A 26,173-nucleotide genomic window follows, 5' to 3' on the forward strand; every position below is an offset into this window, starting at 1 on the left:
AGAAAGGAATGTGAGAAGGTGAATTTAAATCAACCTTGGATTAACATTATCCAATAACAATTTTTTGAGACCTTATGTGAATGGATCTGAGATAAATATATGGGAACAGCAGACATGCACCAGGCACTATGGATTGTGTTGTGCTTAAAAAACCAACAACACTTAAATCAATTGTGCACTCACCTGGAAACATAAAAATTTTAATGTACCTGTTGTGTTTTAGCCTATATCTACATTAAGTGCTAGTAAAACTTTATTTTAGAAATAGACTAAAAATGCCGAGGGGTGTGTGTGTGTGTGTGTGTGTGTGTGTGTGTGTGTGTATTTTTAATTGAAGTATAGTTGATTTACAATATTGGGTAAGTTTCAGGTATACAGCACAGCTATTCATATATATATATATCTCTCTCTGAATATATATATATATATATATTTCTTTTTTAGATTCTTTTCCCTTATAGGTTATTACATAATATTGAGTATAGTTCCCTGTGTTATACAGATCCTTGTTGCTTATCTATTTTATACATAGTAGTGTATATATGTTAATCCCAGCCTCCTAATTTATCCCTCCTCCCACCCCCTTTTCCCCTTCGGTAACCAAAGTTTGTTTTCTGTGTCTGCGTCTCTTTCTGTTTTGGAAATAAGTTCATTAGTGTCTTTTTTTTTCTTTTAGATTCCATATATATCATAAGCGATATCGTATGATATATGTCTTTGTATGGCTTATTTCACTTAGTACGATAATCTCTAGGTCCATCCATGTTGCTGCAAATGGCATTATTTCGTTCTTTTTTATGGCTAAGTAATATTCAATTATATGTATATATACCACATCTTCTTTATCCATTCATCTGTTCATGGACATTTAGGTTGCTTCCATGTCTTGGCTATTGTAAATAGTGCTGCAGTGAACATTAAGGTGCATGTATCTTTTTGAATTGTGGTTTTCTCTGGATACATGCCCAGGAGTGGGATTGCTGGATCATATGGTAGCTCTATTTTTAGAGCTGTTCTCCATACTGTTTTCTATAGTGGCTGCACCAATTTACGTTCCTACCAACAGTGTAGGTGGGTTCCTATTTCTCCATACCCTCTCCAGCATTTATTATTTGTAGACTTTTTGATGATGGCCATTCTGCCCAGTGTGAGGTGATACCTCATTGTAATTTTGATTTACATTTCTTTAAAAATTAGCGATGTTGAGCATCTTTTCATGTGCCTTTTGGCCATCTGTATGTCTTCTTTGAAGAAATGTCTGTTTAGGTCTTCTGCCCATTTTTTGATTGGGTTGTTTGGTTTTTTATTCTGTTTCATTGTTTTTCCTACATTCTTTTTCTGTCCATAAGTAAATTGATGCATGAATAAATGAAACACCAAATAGAACTGCATTTGATAATGAAATCATCATTAACATTTGCTGGTTTTGTACAATAAGATGACTATTCTTCCCTTTTACACTGAATGAAGAGCTGAATGGGCTCCCTCACAAGGAAAGAGGTGTGGGGTCAATGAACTCTAGCTGATTTAGGTGTCAGCACTCATTCATCAATTCACTCAGGTGACATTACGGGTGGCCTCATACACAAGCACTGTGCTAAAAGCACTGGATCCCCATCTCTCTCCATGGAGAGTTCACAGTGCAAGTCTGTGGAATGGTGGTAGGAAAGGGGGTTTAGTGGGCGCCGGATCACATCTCACCATGTTTTTTCTTTATGTGCCATGCTTTTTTCTTAGGATGTCAGAGCCCAGGCCACCATTCCACTCCTGGGCTACATTGTGGATGATATGCCGAGGAGTGCAGACCTGCCACACAGTTTCAAACTGACCCAGTCCAAGTCTGTGCACAGCTTTGCTGCAGACAGTGAAGAACTGAAACAGAAGTGGCTGAAAATCATCCTTTTAGCTGTCACAGGTGAGACGCCAGATGGTCCTAGTAAGCATCCAGCCACTTTGGACGATCATCCTGAACCTAAGAGAAAATCAGAATGCTGAGTTCCAGGGCCTACTGCGGTATGGAGGGGGGTCTCAAGATTTACAGCTCAAGACATTCTCAGCTCTCTTTATTCGTCTCTTAGCACTTTATGTTGAAAAATACAGGCTCATAAATGCATCTTTGGGGGGACTATTTTCCTATGTTTATGTACTCTTACTGAAATTAATGTGTAGAGCCATTCTACCCATAAAGTTTGAAATAATGTGAAAAATGGAGCATTTTTTAATGAGCTATTCCTTGAATATGTACTTTTGTCTTGGAAAGAACTGGTATCAATTCTATCACTTCAGGTTAGAAAAGGCTACTTTCATTTAAGAAATCCTTTAATGTCTTCACTTACACATGTAGGATTTATAACAGTTTGAAAGATATACCTCCATGTTGCCAAAATAGATCCACGTTAAAAATAAAAAATACAGGGACAGTTTAGGCTATTAACTTATTTAATTTAGTTTATAAAGCTCAAGCTGCATATATGATGTACATTCTTTTAAAACAAAAGAAAAAGAAAAAATTGTTGGTATTCAAACTTTCAACTTATTAAGATAATACTTGTTTTTGTAGAAATACTTCTAAGAATAAAATAAGAATCTTAAGTATATAGCAATTATGTATATAGAGTATTAAATATGAATATATATATATATATACACATTATACATGCTTTTCTCTTCAGCTTTAGGTTCATATTTGTCTCTAATTTATTTTTTAAATATACAGCATGTTTTATCTTGGAATTGACCAGTGTTCTAAACTTAAGAAATGTTTTTGGTGATTTATGTTTAACTGATTGACATCTAAGGGTCTTGATATTTTTATAATAAAAAGCTGTAATTTATGTGGCATGGGATATATTAGTGAATTCCAACAGTATTTTTAAAGTACTATTTTTCTTTGTTCTGTGCCTATTTAAAACAGTGCCTCTCTTTGAAGGTGCTAATAATACCTACTTAAATATAAGATGAGGGTTTAATTAATGCTTCAGTCTTGATTATTCTGAGATAAAGTGCATTTTGGTCACTGGGATGGTCAAGTCATACAGGTTATTTTACCTTTTACAATCCTCTAATTGTTGCAGCAGTTAATATCAGCATGTACAAGATACCTGACCTTACACAGAACTGGGACATATGGAAACTGCATTTATTGTTATGTTTTTCTTTCCCATAAGACTGTTAATTGTGGTTAAATGAGGACTATATATAATTAACACTTAAGATAACTGTTTGGGCCTATTTGTTTGTCAGATATGAAATAAAATTCACATGGGATAACCTATGATTGAGGGGGATAGATAGGTAATTAAGAAAGTTTATCCTCAACTCTTTAAACCACCTCATTAAAGAAGAGTGGGGAAAAATACAATATAAAAAAGCAATATTTTAATGGCAGGTTTTTCGGGGGGGTACAAGATGATTGACAAGAGTTTGAGCATTCTTTTCCATTTTATCCTCTGGGGAATTTTAATAGACAAAATGTGATTCCTTGTCACAAAGGCTGCTTTTTATTATATTGTTATTGTGATTAAAATCTCACATTAAGTTGGCTATTTAAGTTAATCCTTTCCTCAAAATTGGATCTGTCTTTTTTTTTTTTCTCATTTACTCTGTCATTTTCCAAACATTGTCACTTTTTAATGCAGCTGTATGCTAGAAATCGACAAGAATGGCCCCACTATCCTCGGCCTTTGAGTATTACACCTTAAATGTAGATTAGCTTCACTCAGAATTTGAGATTGCCACACATCTATTCAGGCCCTGCTTTTTTAAGAAATATTTGAAGTATCTCTTTTTTTCCCCCCAACACCCCTAAGGAGCAGATAAACTAATTATAGTGGGCATGATTAGGTTGCCGTCCTCTGTAAAAGGAACACCAGCCATGATCCATCAACATTAAACCAAATACTTAGAGCCAAAAAAAGATAAAGGTAGCTTCTTAGGCCCTTAAATTAAGGACAAATTTTTAATTTTTTACATTGCTTCTCTTTTCTAGTTGCCAACCGTGTGTGTGTTTGTGTTCAGGGGTGGTTATTGAAGTTGAGCTACGGCTCTAGGTGATGCTTTGGTTTTCTTAATCTCAAGAAAAGAGAAACAATAAAAGTGTAGAATGATTATCAGGAGAAGGTGACTTCTGTAAATGTGGATAGAAAAATGGAAATGTAAGAGCCAATTAGAAGATTTACAAGCCAGATTATTTTTGAAAACTATTTTCAACAACAAGAAGATTACACTTTCCCTACAAATAAGTTCTGCTGGAATGGAAGTAACATGAACACATTCAAGCTTTGGCTCAATAAATATCAAATGTTATTTAATTTAGATTATTTAAAGAAGACTCATGTAAAGAGAATATTTATTATCATGCTCTTAACATTATCTTTAATTTAAAAAAAATAGAAATATTAGTATTAGAAGAGAATTTCTGCTTGTCCAGTCACCATCTTCACATTCCACATGTTCTTTTGCCAAGCACAAAGAGAAGCAATGAAGCAGCCTTACCTGTTTCTTATTAAAGAATCCTGAATGCTTTTACTTGGAGAAAGGCAAAGGAATACTCTTAGCCATTTAGAAACACTCAACCAAAAGACCTCAAAATGTGATTGGCTGGTTACAAGAATAATCTGTCTTTGCTTTCTGAGACACCTGAGCAGTCATGACAAATTGAACCTAGAAAAATAATTGGTTGTTTTACTATCAAAACCAACATTCCATTCTGGTCTTTATTTTCTCTAAATCATCTTTTCTTTAAATTGCCCTTTCTCTAAACTTAACAAAATACTTCTTTGATAAAACTGCTATTTTTTATAAAACATTCCAGTTTCCTCAACATAAATTTTGCTTTATTGAAAGTCTACCAGTGAAATGTAGTGCAGACTTATCTCCAGGTTTTAAGTGGTACCCAATAATGAAAAATGCCACCAGCCACTTTTGTAATAACGGCATCTATAATGCCATCATGTATGCAAGCAATAAAACTCTACAGGGTAGGTTTTACACTGAACTTTTAATGTGAACATTCCTAGCCAAAAGGATATAGAGAATTAACTCCTAGGAGTGATACTGTGATTCAAATTGCTCAGTATAGGGAAAAGAACGTATGTGTGGCCGGGGGGTGGGGGGGGAGGGACAACATTATTCCTTGGATTCAAGTAACCATCAAAAGCCTTTTTATTTTTTTCTTTTTAAATTTTTTTAAAGCCTTTTTTTTTTTTTGCAAAGGGTATGTATGAGTGGTTAAAAACAGTTAAAGCACATCTGCACTACTTTATCAAGTTACATTTCATTTTCCATGAAGTTTAATATAGCTTGGTGTACTTATATTCACTGGGTAAGCTACCCAAATTAAAACAACAACAGCAACAACAACAGGGTTTTTTTGGGTTTTTTTTGCGGTACGCGGGCCTCTCACTGTTGTGGCCTCTCCCGTTGCGGAGCACAGGCTCCGGACGCACAGGCTCAGTGGCCATGGCTCACGGGCCCAGCCGCTCCGCGGCATATGGGATCCTCCCGGACCGGGGCACGAACCCGTATCCCCTGCATCGGCAGGCGGACTCTCAACCACTGCGCCACCAGGGAGGCCCACAACAGTTTTTTTTAATTGCCACACTTTTTATTGTCTTCTTTGTGGAAACAGGAAACAGATCTAAATTCCCCTTTAAATTTTAGATCTCATTTCTGGTTATACTCAAAGCCTTTAAGTTCTTATTCTGAGCATATGTAATAATGATCTTTCTGAGCTGGATATATCCTGAGGAAAAGACACCAACAGGAGCAAATAAACTTCTAGGGAACAAAGGTCTTTTTTTCTTTTTTTCTTTTTTTTCAGGTATCCTTGCTATAATGCACAGTAGAAAATACATTAAATTTTTCTACATCACATAATGTTCCTGTTAGCGGGTCTAAGATTAATCACATGGTATTTATAAGCTAAAATTAATTCAAAAGGCAAGAATGTTGTAATGTCATCATTCTTAACTTTTGTATTCTTCAAGAATATATTAATATAAAATCTGTGGCTAACCTGTTCTTATTCTTAGGACTATACTGGACATCTGTAGTGGATCATGTTACTTTTTCATTCTCATCCAATTTTACTAAAATCAAATTGCTTTTTATTTTCATATTACTATCTACTATAGAGTCTCCAGATTTAGAAAATAGGAGTATGATATATAAAAGACCACTAGATATACTTTTAAAACCCTTTCTATGAATTTATGCATACATGTATATATGTAAAAGCACTGTTGATTTCCAATTCTGTTTTTCCATAGGAATGAAATTTTTATAGAAAGTATTCTTTTTAACTTAAATATTTTAACATAAATTATATACATGGATTTTTAGTATAATTCATTCTTATGTATGCCCTGTAATCATGTTGTCATGAAAGGGTAACTTTGCTTTCTTTACTGATGTGGTAGAGAGGAATAAGATTAGGAACTGAAACAAGCAAGAACAGACAGAGGTGGACAGAAAGAGTCCCTTGGTCTCCAAATCAGAGCAATATATGCTAAGATAAATGAAAAACACTTAAACTGCAGAGGGATATAAACTACAAGATGTAAATCTATGTAATTGCACACTGATGGGATCCATTACACCTGGGCCTTTCACCTTGGCCTCTAAATTATACCACTAGTATCTTGTCATTACTTTTTCTTTAGACCTAAAAAAAAGAATTAATTCTATTGCACTATTTTCTGCACTGTTTACTGACATAAAAAATCCCTCTAAAGTCAATCATGGTCTGTATTCTACTTTCTGGACTGAACATTTGGCAGAAAATAGTGTCTTTTCTGTCTTTTGAGATGAAATAGCACATGGCTTCTACAAGATAGTTTTTAACTCATTGGGGGTCATAGAGTTACATGATGTTTACCCCTTCCTAAAATTCATTATAGATTGAATTAGTGAGATTAGGTAGATTTAGTGAGAAATTAAATCAAGAAATATTGTAGCATATTTGAATAAGTGAATACCAAATACATAGAGTGATATATATATATATATACATATATACATATATATATATATATATATATGGGTTTGGGAAGAGAGATAATAGTCTATGGGGACCATTATGATAACAGAATTACATTATATATTACACATTATATGGATGTTGAAATGTATCGCTTGGGGGTGGTCTCCCTTCATTAGCAATCATGTCTGTATATAAAACTTTGGAAGTTTTTGTTTGTTGTACCAAACTAGCATTTCATTTTATGAGTGACAATTGACTGATATTCTTGAATAAGTGTTATCTGGGTTTTTGAATTGTTGACTGATCAGTTTGAAATGTGTATTAGCAAAATTTTAGAGTTAACTCAAATGTGAGAAAGTACACAAAAAGTAATTTTTCTCTTCTAGCTATATGAATGTAAAATACTTGCAGATAGTGTATATATTGTGTAACATATGTATATTTGGTCATAAAGGCAGAGAATTGGAAACATTGTAAAATTAAGCACTTTAATTCCTATTAAATATTAAACACTTGTATCTTGTAAATAAATACATCTTTAAATGAATTCTGAAGACTTAGATGTTATTTGAGCTAGGATTATGTATGTTCAGTTCACAATGATTTTGGTTGTCAGAAATTTTGGTTGATTCAGAAAAAAAGTTACTCCTTAATGTACTGATGTTCCTTTCCACCTCCAATCCCACCAAAACCTGTGTAAATATTTCAAGAATAATATTATTCAGTATTATTTCATAAGTAAAATATTTCCAGAGATAATCCTTTTTAGACATTCATTACCTTTTTCAGGCCTTGAAGAACTATTTATTGATACTTTCAAGCAGTTGGCATCAGCTGTTGCCCTTGGTCCATCGATATGACTTGTTTGCGTCCACCTTACACCAGAATGGAAATTGTGGTGGAGAGAGCCAGTGTGGCCTATTTCAGAGCTTCTCAAAATTTAATATACATAGGAATCACCTGAAGATCTTACTCAAATGCAGATTCTGATTTAGCAAGGTCAGTGATGAGGCATTTGTTGTTAACAAGGTCTCTGGTGGTGTTGATGCTCCTCAAACCATTCTTGGAGTAGCAGGCTTATAGTGGAAGGGACTTAGTCATAGACAACTGGCTAGAAATCCCTGGCTCTGTCACTTACTCTTTGTCACTTCAGGCACGAACTCCTTGAAAAGTTGTGGCCCTTAAATGAGATAATACTATAGTATATTGTCTGGCCCATAGGAGACATTCAGTAAGTGATTGTTAGTATTATTAATAGAGATCATTTAGTTAACAGGGAAGTTTGCCACCCTGACTATACATTAGAATCACTTGGGGAGTAGTTAAACCAAGCCATGCTCCAGCCTCACCCTCAGAAATTCTATTTGTGGGGGTTGGGCTGTGGACTTGAGTATTTTCAAAAATTCCCCAGGTGATCCTGATGGGAAACCTCACTTGAGAAACTGATCGCATATTTACTCAGTGCTTGGTCCTATGTTAAGCATTCTATAAACACATTATTCCACATAAGCCTCACAACAGCACTTTAACATTTTCATATAAGTAAGCAGGTTTAGAGAGGTTAAGTAATTTGTCACTCAGCTCTTGATGTCCTCTCTTCCTCCCTTACCCTCCCTTACAGTTCAGTCATTATAGTCACTCCTTTGTGTTCAATTCATTCTCTAGCTTTGTCTTGTTTGGCAAAACCAAAACCTGGTTGACTCAACTCTGTCTTCTCCATGCGTACAGCCACGCAGCCAGACAAAATGAACAACTATACTGATTGGTCTCATTTTAAATTCATTACTAGATTACCATTTCACACCTCCTTTCTCCTCAAACCTCCAACACCTTCTCCCTCAGCCTCCACCCAGCTGATGACCTTCTTCCCTACTTTACTCAGAAAATTAAATTGGCAGGGGACTTCCACAGCCTCCCACAACCGAATCTACCCATCTACCAGCACAGGTTCCACATAGTCTATCTTCCTGCCCATCCATGTTCCTGCTTAAACCTGGTCTCTACTTGTGTGCCATATCCTACCCCCATGCACCTTCTCAAGGATGCTGCTCCAGCCATTAGCCTTTTCTTATACGATATCAGTTTTCCCTCTTAACTAAATATGCCTATCAGCAAACACATCTGTTATAATTTTTCCCAACCTAAATAAACCTCTTCACTTCACTTCCCCTGGCAGCTACCAGCCATATTCCCCTCCCTTTTGGAGCAATAGTTGAGTTTTCTATACCTGTTTCCAGTTCCTCTCTTCCCATCCTTTCCTGAATGTACTCCAGTCAGGCTGAACAACTGATCTTTCCCCATAAAACCTACTCTGTCCATAATTTTCTCCATCTCAGTTAATTGCAGCTCTGCTTTTCAAGTTGCTTAGGCCAAAAGCTTTCATCTTTGACTCCTCTCTTTCTGAGACTACACAGCCAGTACATCAGGAATTTATATTAGCTCACCTTCAAAATATACCTAGAATCAGACTCTCTTTCATCAGTTCCACCGCTACCTACCTTTCTGGCCTAAACCATCATCATCTCTTGCTACATTATTTCAGTAGCTTTCTAATTAGTCTCAAGTCTTCCCGTCCTCCCTCCACCCTTCCATTATTAAATAGGCAGCCAGGGGAGTCTGTTAAAACAGAAATCAAATTATGTTGCTTCTTTACCCCAGTCCCTCCAGGGGCTCCCATTTCATTCAGAATAAAAGCCAAAGTACTTTGCCCTCACATGGTTCTATATCTCTGCCGCCCCCCACCCTCCCACCCCATACCATACATTTTGCTTTTCCTGAAGCAAGCCAAGTACACTTCAGCCTTACATCACAGACACTGTTCCTTCTTCCTGCAGTGCTCCTTCCCCAGATGTCTGCATAATGAACACCTTTTGCAAATTAAAGCCTGCTCAGATCTCACCACCACCTCACTTAACTGCCTCTGCTACAACAGCACCCCATGCTGCCCTAATCTGATCTGTTTTTTTCCCGTAGCACTTAACATCTTGTTACAAATTAGATAATTAGCTGTTTATTTTTTATTGTCTGTCTACACCTGCTAGAACATAAGCTCCATAAAGGTAAGGATTTTTACCTGTTTTGACCACTGATGTCCCCAGTCCCCAGTACTTGGGGTTGCTTGGCACATTGTAGGCACTCAGTGAATACTTACGTGGTGGGACTTCCCAGGCAGTCCAGTGGTTAAGACTCTGCGCTCCCACTGCAGGGGGCATGGGTTCCATCCCTGGTCGGGGAGCTAAGATCCCGCATGCTGCACAAAAGCTAGGTTATATAAAATTACAAAAATGAACAGAACTGTTCTTCCAAAACATCAAATTGTTATGGGTATAGACCTTTGGAATGGAGGCTGAGAGGAAAAGAAATCAACATTTTATATAGCTAAATTGTTTTAATAACAAAGCCAGATTCCTGATAGTGTTTAAAACATAGTCAAGGACTTCAAAATACAGTGGTGAAAATCTTAGTTAACCTTCGCACGACGGATTCTTGTTTTTTAAAAAATCAGTCTCAGCCCACTCTCACCACCACTACCACCACCACACCTGGTCTATGAGGCAATTAGAGGCAGCTGGTTACTGTTCCAGAAGGAGTCAGAGGTGATGAAGGATACACGTCCTGAGGAAGTGGGGCTGTAGAGTGGACCTGACAGGGTTTGGATAATGAGCTCCCAGTCTGGAGTCACTCTCTTTTTTTTTTTTTTTTTTTTTTTTTGCAGTATGCGGGCCTCTCACTGTTGTGGCCTCACCCGTTGCGGAGCACAGGCTCCGGACGCGCAGGCTCAGCGGCCATGGCTCACGGGGCCAGCCGCTCCGCGGCATGTGGGATCTTCCCAGACCGGGGCACGAACCCGTGTCCCCTGCATCGGCAGGCGGACTCTCAACCACTGCGCCACCAGGGAAGCCCTGGAGTCACTCTCTTATAGAGGAAATGATTCATGTGTTGTTTTGGTCTTGTATTTAAGTAGAAACAAATCCAGGTTGCTTTGTCTTAATAAAGGAAACTCTGCTTTTATACAGTGAGATTGGACCACGTAGTCCATTATGGTGTTTTCACAAGAAAAAATATTTTTAGATCGCTTACATATATGGTTATCATACACTGACCAAAATTAAGTATATTGTTTCTATATAGAATCATGTCCAAAGGTGGAAGAAACATACCTCATCCTAAAGATCATCTTGTAGTTTGTCAATATCTTTTCCATCAGTATGTGTATATGTATGTCTGTGTGTGTGCTTCGGGAGTGGAAGGCAGGCAGGCACAGACTACAGAGAGAATGAACCAAAAGGTCCATGCTCATAATTGTAAATATAGGAGAAGGGACACTCAATAAAGAAAAAAATATTTGCTAAAAAATCTTGATACTTTTCTGAGTATACCTTTTTTGTTGAGTTTTGACTTTTGAGCCATCTTAGTGTTTTATTGACACAAACACACATAATAAAAAATGAAAAAATCTGAAATGGGGGCTTCCCTGGTGGCGCAGTGGTTGAGTCTGCCTGCCGATGCAGGGGACATGGGTTCGTGCCCCGGTCCGGGAAGATCCCACATGCCGCGGAGCGGCTAGGCCCATGAGCCATGGCCGCTGAGCCTGCGCGTCTGGAGCCTGTGCTCCACAACAGGAGAGGCCACAGCAGTGAGAGGCCCGCGTTCCACCAAAAAAAAAAAAAAAAAAAAAAATCTGAAATGGAATATAAATACAAATGAACATATGTCAAATAATAGCAAATGAATAACATAACCACTCTGAAGATAAAAATTAGAAGAACTAATGCACACTTCTGAACACAGCATGTATATGTTGACTATACATGCTTAAACTAAAGGCAAATAGAATTATAAATACTGAATTCTAGGTCATTGGTTTGTTTTACCCAGTGGTATGACTTAGCATTTCTAACATTACTTTTACTGAGTTCAACTGAGCAAATAATAGGTTGAGCATAATGGGAGCCAAGTTTCTCAGTGTCAGAGAAGGCAGTTTCAATATGGAAAAGGAGGAACGTGATACTAAATTCTGTGTTGTTGGACTAGAATTACAGGTATCAGTATGAACACATGATTTTATAAAGTCAGCTAACTGGGTATAGATAGTTATAATACATTTATAGACATATGTGTATGTGTGTGTGTTTGTGTGTGTACATGAGCATATATTTCCTAGCTGACTGCTGTGAGGGTCTAGAAGCAATGACAGCCCTGTAGCAATGAGCATACCTATGTTGGTTTCTAAATACCATTTCCACTAAAAGGAACCAGAGCTCCCTGAAAAACTAGCTGATTCTAGAGCTAGAGCAGAGAAAATTCAAGATAAGTCTGGGATATCATATTGTGCCAGAAAGTGAAAAAGTACCCAAAGAATGATGGGGACATGTCAAAAGAGCTTGAAGAGGCTCCAGCTGGCAAAATCTGGGACAGTTGAACATGAAAATAAAAAAAATGGTAGTTATATGTTAATTATATGTCACTGAAGTGGGGGTGAGGGGAAGGGACGATGGTAATGGATTAAAATCCGTTGAATAAAATAGGAACACATGGATTCAAACTGATAATGAATGAATGAATGAGGAAAAATGAAAAACTCTTCCCTGGAATTCCCTGACAGTCCAGTGGTTAGGACTCCGTGCTTCCACTGCAGGGGGCATGGCTTCGATCCCAGGTTGGGGAACTAAGATCCCGCATGCGGCATGGGGTGGCCAAAAATCAGTCAATCAGTCACTCAATAAGTAAAAAAAAATTTAAAAAGAAAAACTCTTCCTTAGAATGCAAACAAGTAAATGTAGAAGGAATAATAAAGTTAAAAAAATAGCATTTGACAAAACATTGTAATAATTCAGGTAAGAATCATCAATGGATACTATAACTAATGGGTAAAAAATTCTTGAAGACGAGTATATCTACATAGTCTCAAAGTTGTACCCACAAACTTCTTATTAATTACAGAAGGGAAAAAAAAATAACTTTACAATGGAAAAACTTGGTGGACAGCACCTTAACCAAGTTAATATCATCAGTAAGGACAAACTGGTATCCTGGGCCTCTTGATCTGAAGCACTAAGAACACAGCATCGCTTCTGGGGTAATCCTGCCCAAAGTGCAGAACCTCAACCTAATCATGAGGAAATAACAGACAAACCCAAACTGAGAAATATTCTATGGAATACCTGGTCTATATTCGTCAAAAATGTTAAGGTCATGAAATACAAAGACAGACTGAGGAACTTTTCCAGAATAAATGACTAAAGAGACATTGCAGCTAAATGCAATGTGTATGTAATCCTGGATCGAACCTAAGCCAGAATATTTTTTTTCTACTATAAAGTTTTTATTGAGACCATTGGTGAGAAATTAATAACATCTGGATTAGAGCATCACATTGTATCTGTTAATTTTCTTGTTTCAGCAGTTGCAATGTAGTTATGTAAGAGAATATCCTTGTTCTTGAAAATATTCAAGTATTTCAGGGTAAAAATGCATCATATCTGCAATTTACTGTCAAATGGTTCAGAGATGAAAGAGGGAGAGAGAATAATTAAGCTAATGAAGTAAAATGTTAATAGAGAAAGGTAAACTAGAGTTTTTGTAATATATTTCTAACTTTTGTTTAGGTCTACATGTACATCTGTGCTCCCAGTGAAATGGGCACTGGTTCCATCCCTGGTGGGGGAACTAAGATTCCCGCATGCCGCTCAGCGTGGCCGAGAAAAACAAAACAAACAAAACCCACAAAACATGTACAGGTATTTCAAATAAAAATTTTTAATGTTTTTATGGAGTTTAACCTAGCTATTTTCCTGAGATGTTTTGTAAGCCAATTGCAACTTTCCTTTACTTCATCTCTCTTCATACAAATAAAAATTATTTCATAAAGATATATAAAGAAAAGCAACTTAAATTGTCCCAGGAAAAAACAATAGTATAAAGAAATAGTTTGTCTTGAGTCATTCACTCATTCAACATCTAAATATTGAGTGTTGCTCTTTTCTGGTTATCGTGGCACAAGGCACCATGAGCAGCAAAGTCTCCCACGACGCCCTCTACGAGGCGGTGCTGGAAGTCCTGCACGGGAACCAGTGCAAGCGCCAGAAGGTTTTGGAGACAGTGGCCCTTCAAATCAGCCTGAAGAACTGTGACTCTCAGTAAGACGAACGCTTCTCGGGCACCGTCAGGCTTAAGTCCACTCCTCGCCTCAAGTTCTCCGTATGTGTTCTGGGGGACCAGCAGCATTGTGATCAGGCCAAAACTGTGGATATCCCCCACATGGACATCGAGGTGCTGAAGAAACTCAACAAGTATAAGAAACTGGTCAAGAAGCTGGCCAAGAAGTACGATGCCTCTTTGGCTTCAGAGTCTCTGATCAAGCAGATCCCATGAATACTGGGCCCAGGCCTGAAAAAGGCTGGCAAGTTCCCTTCCTTGCTGACCCGCAATGAGAACATGGTGGTCAAAGTTGATGAAGTCCATGATCAAGCTCCAGATGAAGGAGGTACTGTGTCTGGCAGTGGCTGTTGGCCACGTGAAGATGACAGATGAGCGTGTGTACAGCATCCACTTAGTTGTCAACTTCCTGGTGTCATTGCTCAAGAAAAATTTGGCAGAACGTCCAGGCTTTGTACATTAAGAGCACCATGGGCAAGCCCCAGTGCCTTTACTAAGGAACAGCTTAATAAGCCATACTCCCACCATTAAAATAAATAAATAAATAAATATTGAGTGTTTCCTATATGCTGGTTGCTTATTGTATCAATATTTAAGGTCTAGGATTACTTTGAATAAACTGAGAGTAGGTTTCGTTTTTTTTGAAAATTGTAAAGCACTACAGCATTTATTTATTTTTAACATCTGTGTTGGAGTATAACTGCTTTACAATGTTGTGTTAGTTTCTGTTGTATAACAAAGTGAATCAGCTATACGTATACATATATCCCCATATCCCCTCCCTCATGTGTCTCCCTCCCACCCTCCCTATCCCACCCCTCTAGGTAGTCACAAAGCACAGAGCTGATCTCCCTGTGCTATGAGGCTCCTTCCCATTAGCTATGTCAATGCCACCCTCTCACTTTGTCCCAGGTTTTATTCCTGTCCTGCCCCTAGGTTCTTTAGAACCTTTTTTTTTTTTTTTTTTAGATTTCATATATATGTGTTAGCATACAGTATTTGTTTTTCTCTTTCTGACTTACTTCACTCTGTATGACAGACTCTAGGTCCATCCACCTCACTACAAATAACTCAATTCTGTTGCTTTTTATGGCTGAGTAATATTCCATTGTATGTATGTGCCACATCTTCTTTATCCATTCATCTGTCAATGGACATTTTGGTTGCTTCCATGTCCTGGCTATTGTAAATAGAGCTTCAGTGAACATTGTGGTACATGTCTCTTTTTGAATTATGGTTTTCTCGGGGTAAATGCCCAGTAGTGGGATTGCTGGGTTGTATGGTAGTTCTATTTTTAGTTTTTTAAGGAACCTCCATACTGTTCTCCATAGTGGTTGTATCAATTTACATTCCCACCAACAGTGCGAGAGGGTTTCCTCTTCTCCACACCCTCTCCAGCATTTATTGTTTGTAAATTTTTTGATGACAACCATTCTGACTGGTGTGAGGTGACACCTCATTGTAGTTTTGATTTGCATTCCTCTAATGATTAGTGAGGTTGAACATACTTTCATGTGTTTGTTGGCAAACTGTATATCTTCTTTGGAGAAATGTCTATTTAGGTCTTTTGCCCATTTTTGGATTGGGTTTTTTGTTCTTTTGATATTGAGCTGCATGAGCTTCTTGTGTATTTTGGAGATTAATCCTTTGTCAGTTGCTTCATTTATTTTCTCCCATTCTGAGGGTTGTCTTTTTGTCTTGTTTATGGTTTCCTTTGCTTTGCAAAAGCTTTTAAGTTTCATTAGGTCTCATTTGTTTATTTTTGTTTTTAATTTCCATTTCTCTAGGAGGTGGGTCATAAAGGATCTTGCTGTGATTTATGTCACAGACTGTTTTGCCTATGTATTCCTCTAAGAGTTTTATAGTGTCTGGCCTTTCATTTAGGTCTTTAATCCATTTTTATTTTATTTTTGTGTCTGGTGTTAGGGAGTGTTCTAGTTTCATTCTTGTACATGTAACTCTCCAGTTTTCCCAGCACCACTTACTGAAGAGGCTGTCTTTTCCTTACTGTAAATCCTTGCCTCTTTTGTCATAGATTAGTTGACCATAGGTGCGTGGGTTTATCTCTGGGCTTTCTATCCTGTTCCATTGATCTATATTTCTGTTTTTGTGCCAGTACCATGCTGTCTTGATTACTGTAGCTTTGTAGTATAGTCTGAAGTCAGGGACCCTGATTCCTCCAGCTCTGTCTTTCTTTCTCAAGATTGCTTTGGCTATTCGGGGTCTTTTGTGTTTCCATACAAATTGTGAAATTTTTGTTTCTGTGAAAAATGCCATTGGTAATTTGATAGGGATTGCAATGAATCTGTAGATTGCTTTGTGTTGTATAGTCATTTCCACAATGTTGATTCTTGCAATCCAAGAACGTGGTATATCTCTCCATCTGTTCATATCATCTTTAATGTTTTCATCAGTGTCTTATAGTTTTCTGCATACAGGTCTTTTGTCTCCTTAGGTAGGTTTATTCCTAGGCATTTTATTCTTTTTGTTGCAGTGGTAAATGGGAGTGTTTCCTTAATTTCTCTTTCAGATTTTTCATCATTAGTGTATAGGAATGCAAGAGATTTCTGCGCATTACTTTTGTATCCTGCTACTCTACCAAATTCACTGATTAGCTCTAGTAGTTTTCTGGTAGCATCTTTAGGATTCTCTATGTATAGTATCACATCATCTGCAAACAGTGACAGTTTTACTTCTTTTCCAATTTAGATTCCTTTTATTTCTTTTTCTTCTTTGATTGCTGTGGCTAAAACTTCCAAAATTATGTTGAATAGTAGTGGTGAGAGTGGGCAACCTTGTCTTGTTCCTGATCTTAGTGGAAATGGTTTTAGTTTTACCCCATTGAGAATGACATTGGCTGTGGGTTTGTCATATATGGCCTTTATTATGTTGAGGTAAGTTCCCTCTATGCCTACTTTCTAGAGGGTTTTTATCATAAATGAGTGTAAAAAGCTTTTTCTGCATCTATTGAGACTATCATTTGGTTTTTATCCTTCAATTTGTTAATGTGGTGTATCACATTGATTGATTTGCATATACTGAAGAATCCTTGCACTTCTGGGATAAACCCCACATGATCCTTTTAATGTGCTGTTGGATTCTGTTTGCTAGTATTCTGTTAAGGATTTTTGCATCTATGTTCATCAGTGATATTGGCCTGTAGTTTTCTTTTTTTGTGACATCTTTGTCTGGTTTTGGTATCAGGGTATATATGCTAGTTGCTTATTGTATCAATATTTAAGGTCTAGGATTACTTTGAATATGCTGACAGTAGGTTTCCTTTTAAATTTCTTTTAAAATTTCTCTTAGCATACAAATAATTCTATCCCCATATTTTGTCATTCCTCTAATCAGAAGATATGTTCTTTGTAAACAAAATACTCTGGATATTTAAAAATATATTAGCCATACTGTCACAAAATATGTGTATGTCAACATTCACGAGGAGAATTTCTGACCCATCCCACACTTGTCATCTGTGATTCAACCTAATGTACGACTTATAAAATGAAATAAAAACAGGAGAAGCATCCTGTTTTAATCAGAGTGGAATTTTGAACAAATCAATATCTAAAACGTTATAAAGTGACACATTGTTTCAAATTTATTAAAGGTATTATGATTGTTCCTGGTTATTTTAATATTTATTAATGATTGGTTTATTTAAGAGATCCAAGATATGCTAATGGAATTCGAGTAGGAAAAAATCATGTGAGAATAAAAGAGATAATAAGCTGATAAAATCTCTGACCTTTCCAACTTCCAGAGCTCCTTCATGCATTTAGTGTTCTCACAGAGAGACCAAGGTCTGCATCAGTGACCTTCATTAATGTATTTTCATTTATTTTATTATTTTTTTAATTTATATATTTTTTGTTTATTTATTTTTGGCTGTTTTGGGTCTTTGTTGCTGTGGGCTTTCTCTAATTGCGGCGAGCTGGGTCTACTCTTCATTACGGTGCGCAGGCTTCTCTTTGCAGTGGCTTCTCTTGTTGCGGAGCATGGGCTCTAGGAGCGCAGGCTTCAGTAGTTGTGGCTTGCGGGCTCTAGAGCACAGGCTCAGTAGTTGTGGTGCACAGGCTTAGTTGCTCCACGGCATGTGGGATCTTCCCGGACCAGGGCTTGATCCCATGTCCCTTTCATTGACAGGTGGATTCTTAACCACTGCGCCACCAGGGAAGACCTTCATGTATTTTAAAAGTCCTAAATTCCACAGAGGACCTGAGCTTCTACTGTTTTCAAACAACAATAGAAAAGGTGCAATAGAACAAGTTATACATTTCACAATTCAGAACCTAAAGCAAGAAAACCATGAAACCAGTATGAGATTAGAGCAGAAAATCAGACTTCAAGCAGCCAAAGCAAAGATCAATGTCTGAAATTTAAAAATAAAATAGTGGAATCCTGGGTGATTTTTTCCTAACTTTTCTTCTCTGTATTTTCCATCTTTTCTGAAGCCTAAAAACTGTATTTAGGGCTTCCCTGGTGGCGCAGTGGTTGAGAGTCCGCCTGCCGATGCAGGGGACGCGGGTTCGTGCCCCGGTCCAGGAGGATCCCATATGCCGCGGAGCGGCTGGGCCCGTGAGCCATGGCCGCTGAGCCTGTGCGTCCGGAGCCTGTGCTCCACAACGGGAGAGGCCACAACAGTGAGAGGCCCGCGAACTGCAAAAAAAAAAAAAAAAAAAAAAAAAAAAAAAACTATATTTAGAAGTTAAGAAGAAACATGCCATTATTAAGGAACTACTGACATTCACCACCTGCCATCATTTACTAGTCGTGGTGCCAGCAGGGCAGATTCAAACTTCCTCTTAGCTGCAGGGTGTTATCTGGCAGTTAAGCTTGGCTCCACACAGAAGAGAGCATCCCCAGCTCCCGCATTTTGCATCACTATTTGTCACCTGAGCCCCAATTATACAACATAGGCTGCTTAGATCTTAGAATTCAAGAGTTTCCTTGGCCAACATAACAACCAGCTTACAGCAAAGAAAAATTCTTCCAGTTTCTGCCAATAATCCTGATCTTTATGAGCTCTGAAGGCGGCCAGGGATGAGGGCCCAATGGGATATACAGGTTCCCAGGTACAGTAATAATTTCGTGCCTCTTAAAATTAGTGCTACTGAAATGCTTGCTTAACATTTACTTAGAGAAGGAAGAGCTGAGTAGTAAGACTTTTGGGGCAGCTGGCAAACTCTTCTACTGTATTCTGGGTTCTTCAGTTTTGGCAAGAGAGTTGTATATATTGGGTTGGCCAAAAAGTTCGTTCTCTTACAGAAACCCGAACAAACTTTCTGGCCAACCCAATACTTACTATTCACAAAATAAAAAGATGGAAATCAGTTGGACCCAGTTTCGCTAAAAGCAGCTTAGAGACCATGTACTGTTGTTCAAGAGTGCCCCCTGGGGGTTTCGAACCATGACAAGTGATTTTAACCACATTCTGTTCCTAAGAGGAATTCTGGTAAATACAGTTTTCTCCATATCACTGTTTTCCACCACAACAGTGCTCACTGATACCTTAGCATCCCCTACAGTGGCAACATGGACAGCTCCCCTGCTGGTCCACCCCTTAATCCAGCTCTGCTGGGAATAACAGTTGACAGTGCAGCTGCTCTATGGTCCTCCCAGTTGCCTTTGCCCCCTCAATTCTGTCCCCTTATTCTCCTTCCCTTAAAAACACCAGAGTAAATTCCTCAAATATGTCCACCCTGAATCCAAGGTATAGACCTTCACAACTCATTCTTGATCCCCAATTATAGGTATCTGTTTATAAAATAGGGACCCACTGTTTGTAGTCTGAGATTTTATTAGTTTCATTTAACATCATGCTCTAAGCACTGGCATATATGGCTGAGTAATATTCCATTATCTATATCATACCACACGTTCTTTACCCATTCATTTATCAGTGGGCACTTAGGTTGCTTCCTTATTTTGGCTATCATAAATAATGTTGCAATGAACATAGGGGTGCCTATATCCTTTCAAATTAGTGTTTTCATCATTTTTCACTAGTTTGAATAATGCTTCAAAAAACATCTTTAACTTGTTATTGAGGGTTACACCTCAATAGGTTAAATATCACAGAAAACTTCTTTTTTTAAATCAATTTTATACACATCAGTGTATACATGTTAATCCCAATCGCCCAATTCATCACACACACACCCACCCCACCCCCCGCCGCTTTCCCCGCTTGGTGTCCATACGTTTGTTCTCTACATCTGTGTCTCTATTTCTGCCCTGCAAACTGGTTCATCTGTACCATTTTTCTAGGTCCACATATATGCGTTAATATACGATATTTGTTTCTCTCTTTCTGACTTACTTCACTCTGTATGACAGTCTCTAGATCCATCCATGTCTCAACAAATGACCCAATTTCGTTCCTTTTTATGGCTGAGCAATATTCAATCGCATATATGTACCGCATCTTCTTTATCCATTCGTCTATCACAGAAAACTTCTTAGGCAGGTGGTTCAACTGGAAGGAGAGAGTGGGAGGAAGTAACACCTAACTGCTACTCTGTGTGGAGTTGAAAACATGCACACCTATCCCACACCTTGCTGCAATTTTGATGTGCCTGATGCTACGTGCCGGCAGGTGGACAAGGATGTATAATTTTCTCCCAAATGATTTTGATTCTTCCCCTTCTTCCTGTACCTGCCCACCCCCCTTTTATGAACCACTGTAACAGTCAAAATTGAGGGATGAACATTAGTCTTCAGTGCTGTGTTCAGGCCAGACACCACAAGCCCTGTCCAGAGGAGACTTCCGTCTCTGGGCTGCTCCCATGACCTCACACCCTCCTGCTCTCCTCCCAGCTGCAGACTTCACCAAGTGTCTCTAGGGTATGTCTTCAGCCTGTCCTGGGGTGACTAGAATGAAAACAGAAACAGCTATCCAGTTGGAAGAGAGAAAGGAATTAAGGTATCCATAAAAAGCCTTTCCAAAGCAGCAAAATATTTGTAAAGGAGAAAGGAAATTTGAGGGTGGCCAGGGTGTATTCCTATTCTTTGCCTCCACACACTCCAGAACAGTGGTTCTCAACCTGGTTTTTTATCTCCTTTCTCCTCCCTCCCCAGGGACATTTGGCAAAGTCTGGAGACATTTTGTCACAAGTGGGATGGAGATAGTGTTATTGGCATCAAGACTTTTTTAGATAGATTTTTAATCAAACACATAAAGAACAGAAAATTTCCTTGTTTTTTTTTAACATCTTTATTGGAGTATAACTGCTTTACAATAGTATGCTAGTTTTTGCTTTATAACAAAGTGAATCAGCTATACATATACATATATCCCCATATATCTTCCCTTTTGCGTCTCCTTCCCACCCTCCCTATCCCACCCCTCTAGGTGGACACAAAGCACCGAGATGACTTCCCTGTGCTATGCGGCTGCTTCCCACTAGCTATCTATTTTACACTTGGTAGTGTATGTATGTCCATGCCATTCTCTCACTTCGTCCCAGCTTACCGTTCCCCCTCCCCGTGTCCTCAAGTCCATTCTCTACATCTGCATCTTTATTCCTGTCTTGCCCCTAGGTTCTTCAGAACATTTTTATTTAATTTTATTAGATTCCATATATATATGTGTTAGCATACGGTATTTGTTTTTCTCTTTCTGACTCACGTCACTCTGTATGACAGTCTCTAGGTCCATCCACCTCACTACAAATAACTCAATTTCATTTCTGTTTATGGCTGAGTAATATTCCATCGTATATATGTGCCACATCTTCTTTGGTTGTTTGGTTTTTTTTTGGTTGTTTGGTTTTTTGATATTGAGCTGCATAAGCTGCCTGTATATTTTGGAGATTAATCCTTTTAAACCTGATTAAATTAGCAAAAGTAAAATTATTGATACTACCCAAGGGTGGGTATGAGGAAATGGGTACTCCTACGTACTTAAACTAGCACACAGTATCTATTTAGATTTTAAAGATGCATAGCCTTTGACTTAGCAATTTCATTTCTAGGAGTCTACTTTGCAGAAATATTAACATAATTACGAATACACAAATGTATAGGGATATTTTCTGCAACATTGTTCATAATAAAAAATTCAAAGTGATCTATCATCTACTAAGAGAAAAACTATTAAATAAATTATAATAATCCTTATAAGAGACTACTATGCAGCCATTGGGAAGAATATTTTGATATTTTTATGTACTGGTATGGAAAACATCTGTAATACAGTAATAAGTGAAGAAAAACTATAATAAAAGGAACTTTTTCACTCTAAGTGAAAAAATAGAACTGTATGTGTAGTATGATCTAATTTATATTATATGTTTGCACCTGGACAGTGAAAAGTATGAACAGAAAGAAGCTATTAACAGTGGTTCTCATCTGGAGAGTACGATCTGCAGTGAGCTTTTTTATATTTTTTATCATTCATTTAATGACATTGTTATGGGCTGAACTGTGCCTCCTCTAAATTCATATATTGAAACCCTAACCCCCAGTGTGATGTAACTGGAGATAGGGCCTATAAAGAGTTGATTAAAGTTAAATGGTCATACATGTGGGGCCCTTATGCGATAGGACTGGTATCCTTATAAGAAGAGGAAGGGACACCAGAGAGCTCTCTCTTTCCACATGTGTACAGAGGAAAGGCTACGTGAGAACACACTGAGAAAGCAGCCATTGTGCTCACTTTGACAGCACATATACTCAAATTGGAATGATACAGAGAAGATTAGCATGGCCCCTGCACAAGGATAACACACAAATTTGTGAAGCGTTCCATATTTTTTTAAACAAGACCAACACTTAAACACACACACACACACAAAATGAAGAAGACAGCTATCTGCAATGTAGAAAGAGGGGTCTTACCAGAAACCAGCTCAAGCTGTTATAACAAGATACTACAGACTGGTTGGCTTGAGCAACAGACATTTACTTTCTTACAGTTCTGGAGGCAAGAAGTCCATGTTCAAGGTACCAGCTCAGAAGAAACACACAACACCTCTGCTCATAGTTATTGCAGAGCTAGTCACGTGACCCCAACCAAGCTGCAAAGGAAGCTGGGAACTATGAGAACTACATGAACATTTAAAGAATACCAAATATTCCTGTCATACTCCTTGTTATGGATTGAACGTTATTCCACCAGTACCTCAGAAAATAATTTTATTTGGAAATTGAATGTTTACAGAGGTAATCAAGTTAAAAATGCCTTCAAGTTAAAATCCTTTTTCTGTCTCCCCTTAAAATGGGGGCATTAGAGTGAACCCTAATTCAATAAGACTGGTACTTATTCTTTTTTTAAAATAAACTTATTTATTTATTTATTTATTTATTTATTTATTTAGGCTGCATTGGGTCTTTGTTGCTGTGCGTGGGCTTTCTCTAGTTGCAGTGAGTGGGGGCTACTCTTTGTTGTGGTGCACGGGCTCCTCATTGCAGTGGCTTCTCTTGCTGCGGAGCATGGGCTCTAGGTGTGCGGGATTCAGTAGTTGTGGCATGTGGGCTCAGTAGTTGTGGCTCGCAGGCTCTAGAGCACAAGCTCAGTAGTTGTGGCACACAGGCTTAGTTGCTCTGCGGCATGTGGGATCTTCCTGGACTAGGGCTTGAACCTGTGTCCCCTGCATTGGCAGGAGGATTCTTAACCACTGCGCCACCAGAGAAGCCCAAGGCTGGTGCTTTTATAAAAGGAGGGCATTTGGACACAGAGACAGACGCACAGAAGGGAGATGATGTGAACACATGCAGGGAGCAGATTGCCATGTGAAGATAGAGGCAGAGATTGGAGTTATGCTGCCACAAAACAAGAAATGCTTGGGGTTGCTAAAAGCTAGTGGAGAAGAATGGAACAGATTCTCCCTCACAACCCTTACAAGAGACCAATCCTGCTGACATCTTGATTTTGGACGCTAGCTTCCAGGACTGTGAGACAATAAATTTCTGTTGTCATAAAGCAACCAGTTTGTGGTACTTTGCCACAACAGCCCTAGGGAATGAGTACACTTATCTATCAAATTTATGCAGAAAGAGACAATACATGGAATTAGATGCTTAAGAATCTGTTAGAATGACTGGAAAAACAGGCTCTAGTCTAGACATCCAGGAATTACTCCCAGAACAATTGGGACACCTAGGGTTACTGATATATTTACCACAATCAGGAGCTGTCTCTCAGGATCTCTTCACTTCAGCCAGTATCTGAGAATCAGGAAAGCATTATCAGAACCATCAACTCCAGAGCCACGTCATGCTTCCCAGGGTCTGCACAAGCAAAATGAATGCCTTGTGTAACTCCTCCATCCTCTCACAATTTAGTTCAGAATTTAAGCCATAAGTGAATACATCTGTTTTATGGAACTAAAATTAATCTGGAGCACTTTGTTGCAAATATATTGGGAAATGTAGCTTTTAGTTTTTAGCTTCTGAAGCAAAAGAAAAAAATTAAAGAAAAAGCCCACGAGAAAGAGGTTGAAATACATTTTGAACAAGCTATTCTCCTTTACTTTTCCTTTTATCTTTTTGGTCACTATTTTATGATTTATTTCTTTAACATCCTTCTTCTGTCTCCTCTTAAATAATACTATTGCCCATTCTGCCCTTGGTAGTTTTTCTTCTTCTTTATGTCCTCTGGACAAGTGCATCTATTCTAAATTTGTTCAGGTTTCTCCATCTCCATCATTACCACCCTAGGATATATTACGGATATATTATATCCACAGAATACATTACGATCATCTCTGACTTGAATTACCGCAATACTCCCTATCTGGTTTCCTGTTCTCCCTTACTTCATCCCAATTCAGTGGGATGGGGGTGATCTTTGTAAAATTCATAAGATTATGTCTCTCTTTGGTCACTCTTCTGATTTTCTTCATTACCTCGGGATACATCTCTAGCTTCTCACTCTTATGAGTTCACCTCCATCTGACCGGCTATTAGCCTTGCCACTCACCATTTCCTTGCAGACCTCATGCCCTATACTTAGCCACATGAAACTGTTTAAAGCATCCAGAATGTCTCACGTCCTTTCCTTTCTCTTCACTTTTGCACAGGCTGCTCCCTCTGTCTGGTCTGGAAGTTCTTTCTCTTCTTTTTGACAGGTCAACTCCTATTCATCCTTTAATCTAGGAAGCCCAGGCTAGGTTCATCTCCTATGTGCTGACTTACATATTAATTCTGGTTACTTGATGATTTTCTTCCTGAGAGGAAAGAATGAGAAGAGAAGAGATGTGAGGGGTTTTGAGGAATGTCAATGAATGTGTTTTGTTCACCTTTCTATCTTTAGTATTTCATATAGTAATTAATTCTTTTGTTTTCATTTTTGTTCTGTTTGCTTTTGTTTTTGCCAGTGGTGTGAACAGAGGCACACATTTAAGACTGCTGTAGGGATTTGGATGTATAAAATTTTCTACCTTTGCATTAGTTTACTAGTACTGCTAATGCTGCTTAAAAACTTACTTTTGTTTTGGTAGTAGGTCACATCCTTAGTAGTTATGTTACTATTCCCATTTCATAGATTGAGGTTGGGAGTAAGGTCACAGCTTCTTAAAGAGGATAATTAATTCAGAACTTCTAGGGGCTTCCCTGGTGGCGCAGTGGTTGAGAGTCTGCCTGCTGGTGCAGGAGACACGGGTTCGAGCCCTGGTCTGGGAGGATCCCACGTGCCGCAGAGCGACTGGGCCCGTGAGCCACAACTGCTGAGCCTGCGTGTCTGGAGCCTGTGCTCCGCAGCAAGAGAGGCCGCGATAGTGAGAGGCCCGCACACCGCAATGAAGAATGGCCCCCGCTTGCCACAACTAGAGAAAGCCCTCGCACGGAAACGAAGACCCAACGCAGCAAAAATAAATAAATTAATTAATAAACTCCTACCCCCAATACCCTCTAAAAAAAATTCAGAACTTCTTCCCTCATGCTATACTAAGTCTAAAACAACACCTCTTAGTTCCTGACTAGCCCAGATGAAGTATATTTAATACGCAAACCATTTATTCATTCATTCATTCATACATCCATTTATCCATTTAGTCAAACATTCAGTAACTGAAGAGGAATGAGAAT

At 38.3% G+C, this 26,173-nt stretch overlaps 1 protein-coding gene and 1 pseudogene across 4 annotated transcripts in view; both read left to right on the top strand.

The window, feature by feature from the left end:
* The window catches only part of FGD4 (FYVE, RhoGEF and PH domain containing 4), a 208,799-nt gene extending 194,685 nt beyond the window's left edge, over positions 1-14,114 (top strand). For 2 of the 3 annotated variants that reach the window (XM_081248998.1, XM_081249000.1), the window contains exon 17: positions 1,738-2,628. In XM_081248998.1, coding sequence (XP_081105124.1) covers positions 1,738-1,995 — 258 coding nt within the window. In that variant the 3' untranslated portion in view covers positions 1,996-2,628. Of the gene's footprint in view, positions 1-1,737; positions 2,629-13,590; positions 13,723-13,985 lie in introns of those variants that run through there. The other variant, XM_081248999.1, reaches the window with a different exon arrangement.
* LOC308625090 (large ribosomal subunit protein uL1-like) lies at positions 13,991-14,637 on the top strand (annotated as a pseudogene). Its single transcript has one exon. The product of its transcript is annotated as a large ribosomal subunit protein uL1-like (transcript).
* The last annotated feature ends 11,536 nt before the right edge of the window (positions 14,638-26,173 follow it).

The sequence above is a fragment of the Mesoplodon bidens genome (genome assembly GCF_964165515.1).
Source record: "Mesoplodon bidens genome assembly, chromosome: 11".
Lineage (NCBI taxonomy): Eukaryota > Metazoa > Chordata > Mammalia > Artiodactyla > Ziphiidae > Mesoplodon > Mesoplodon bidens.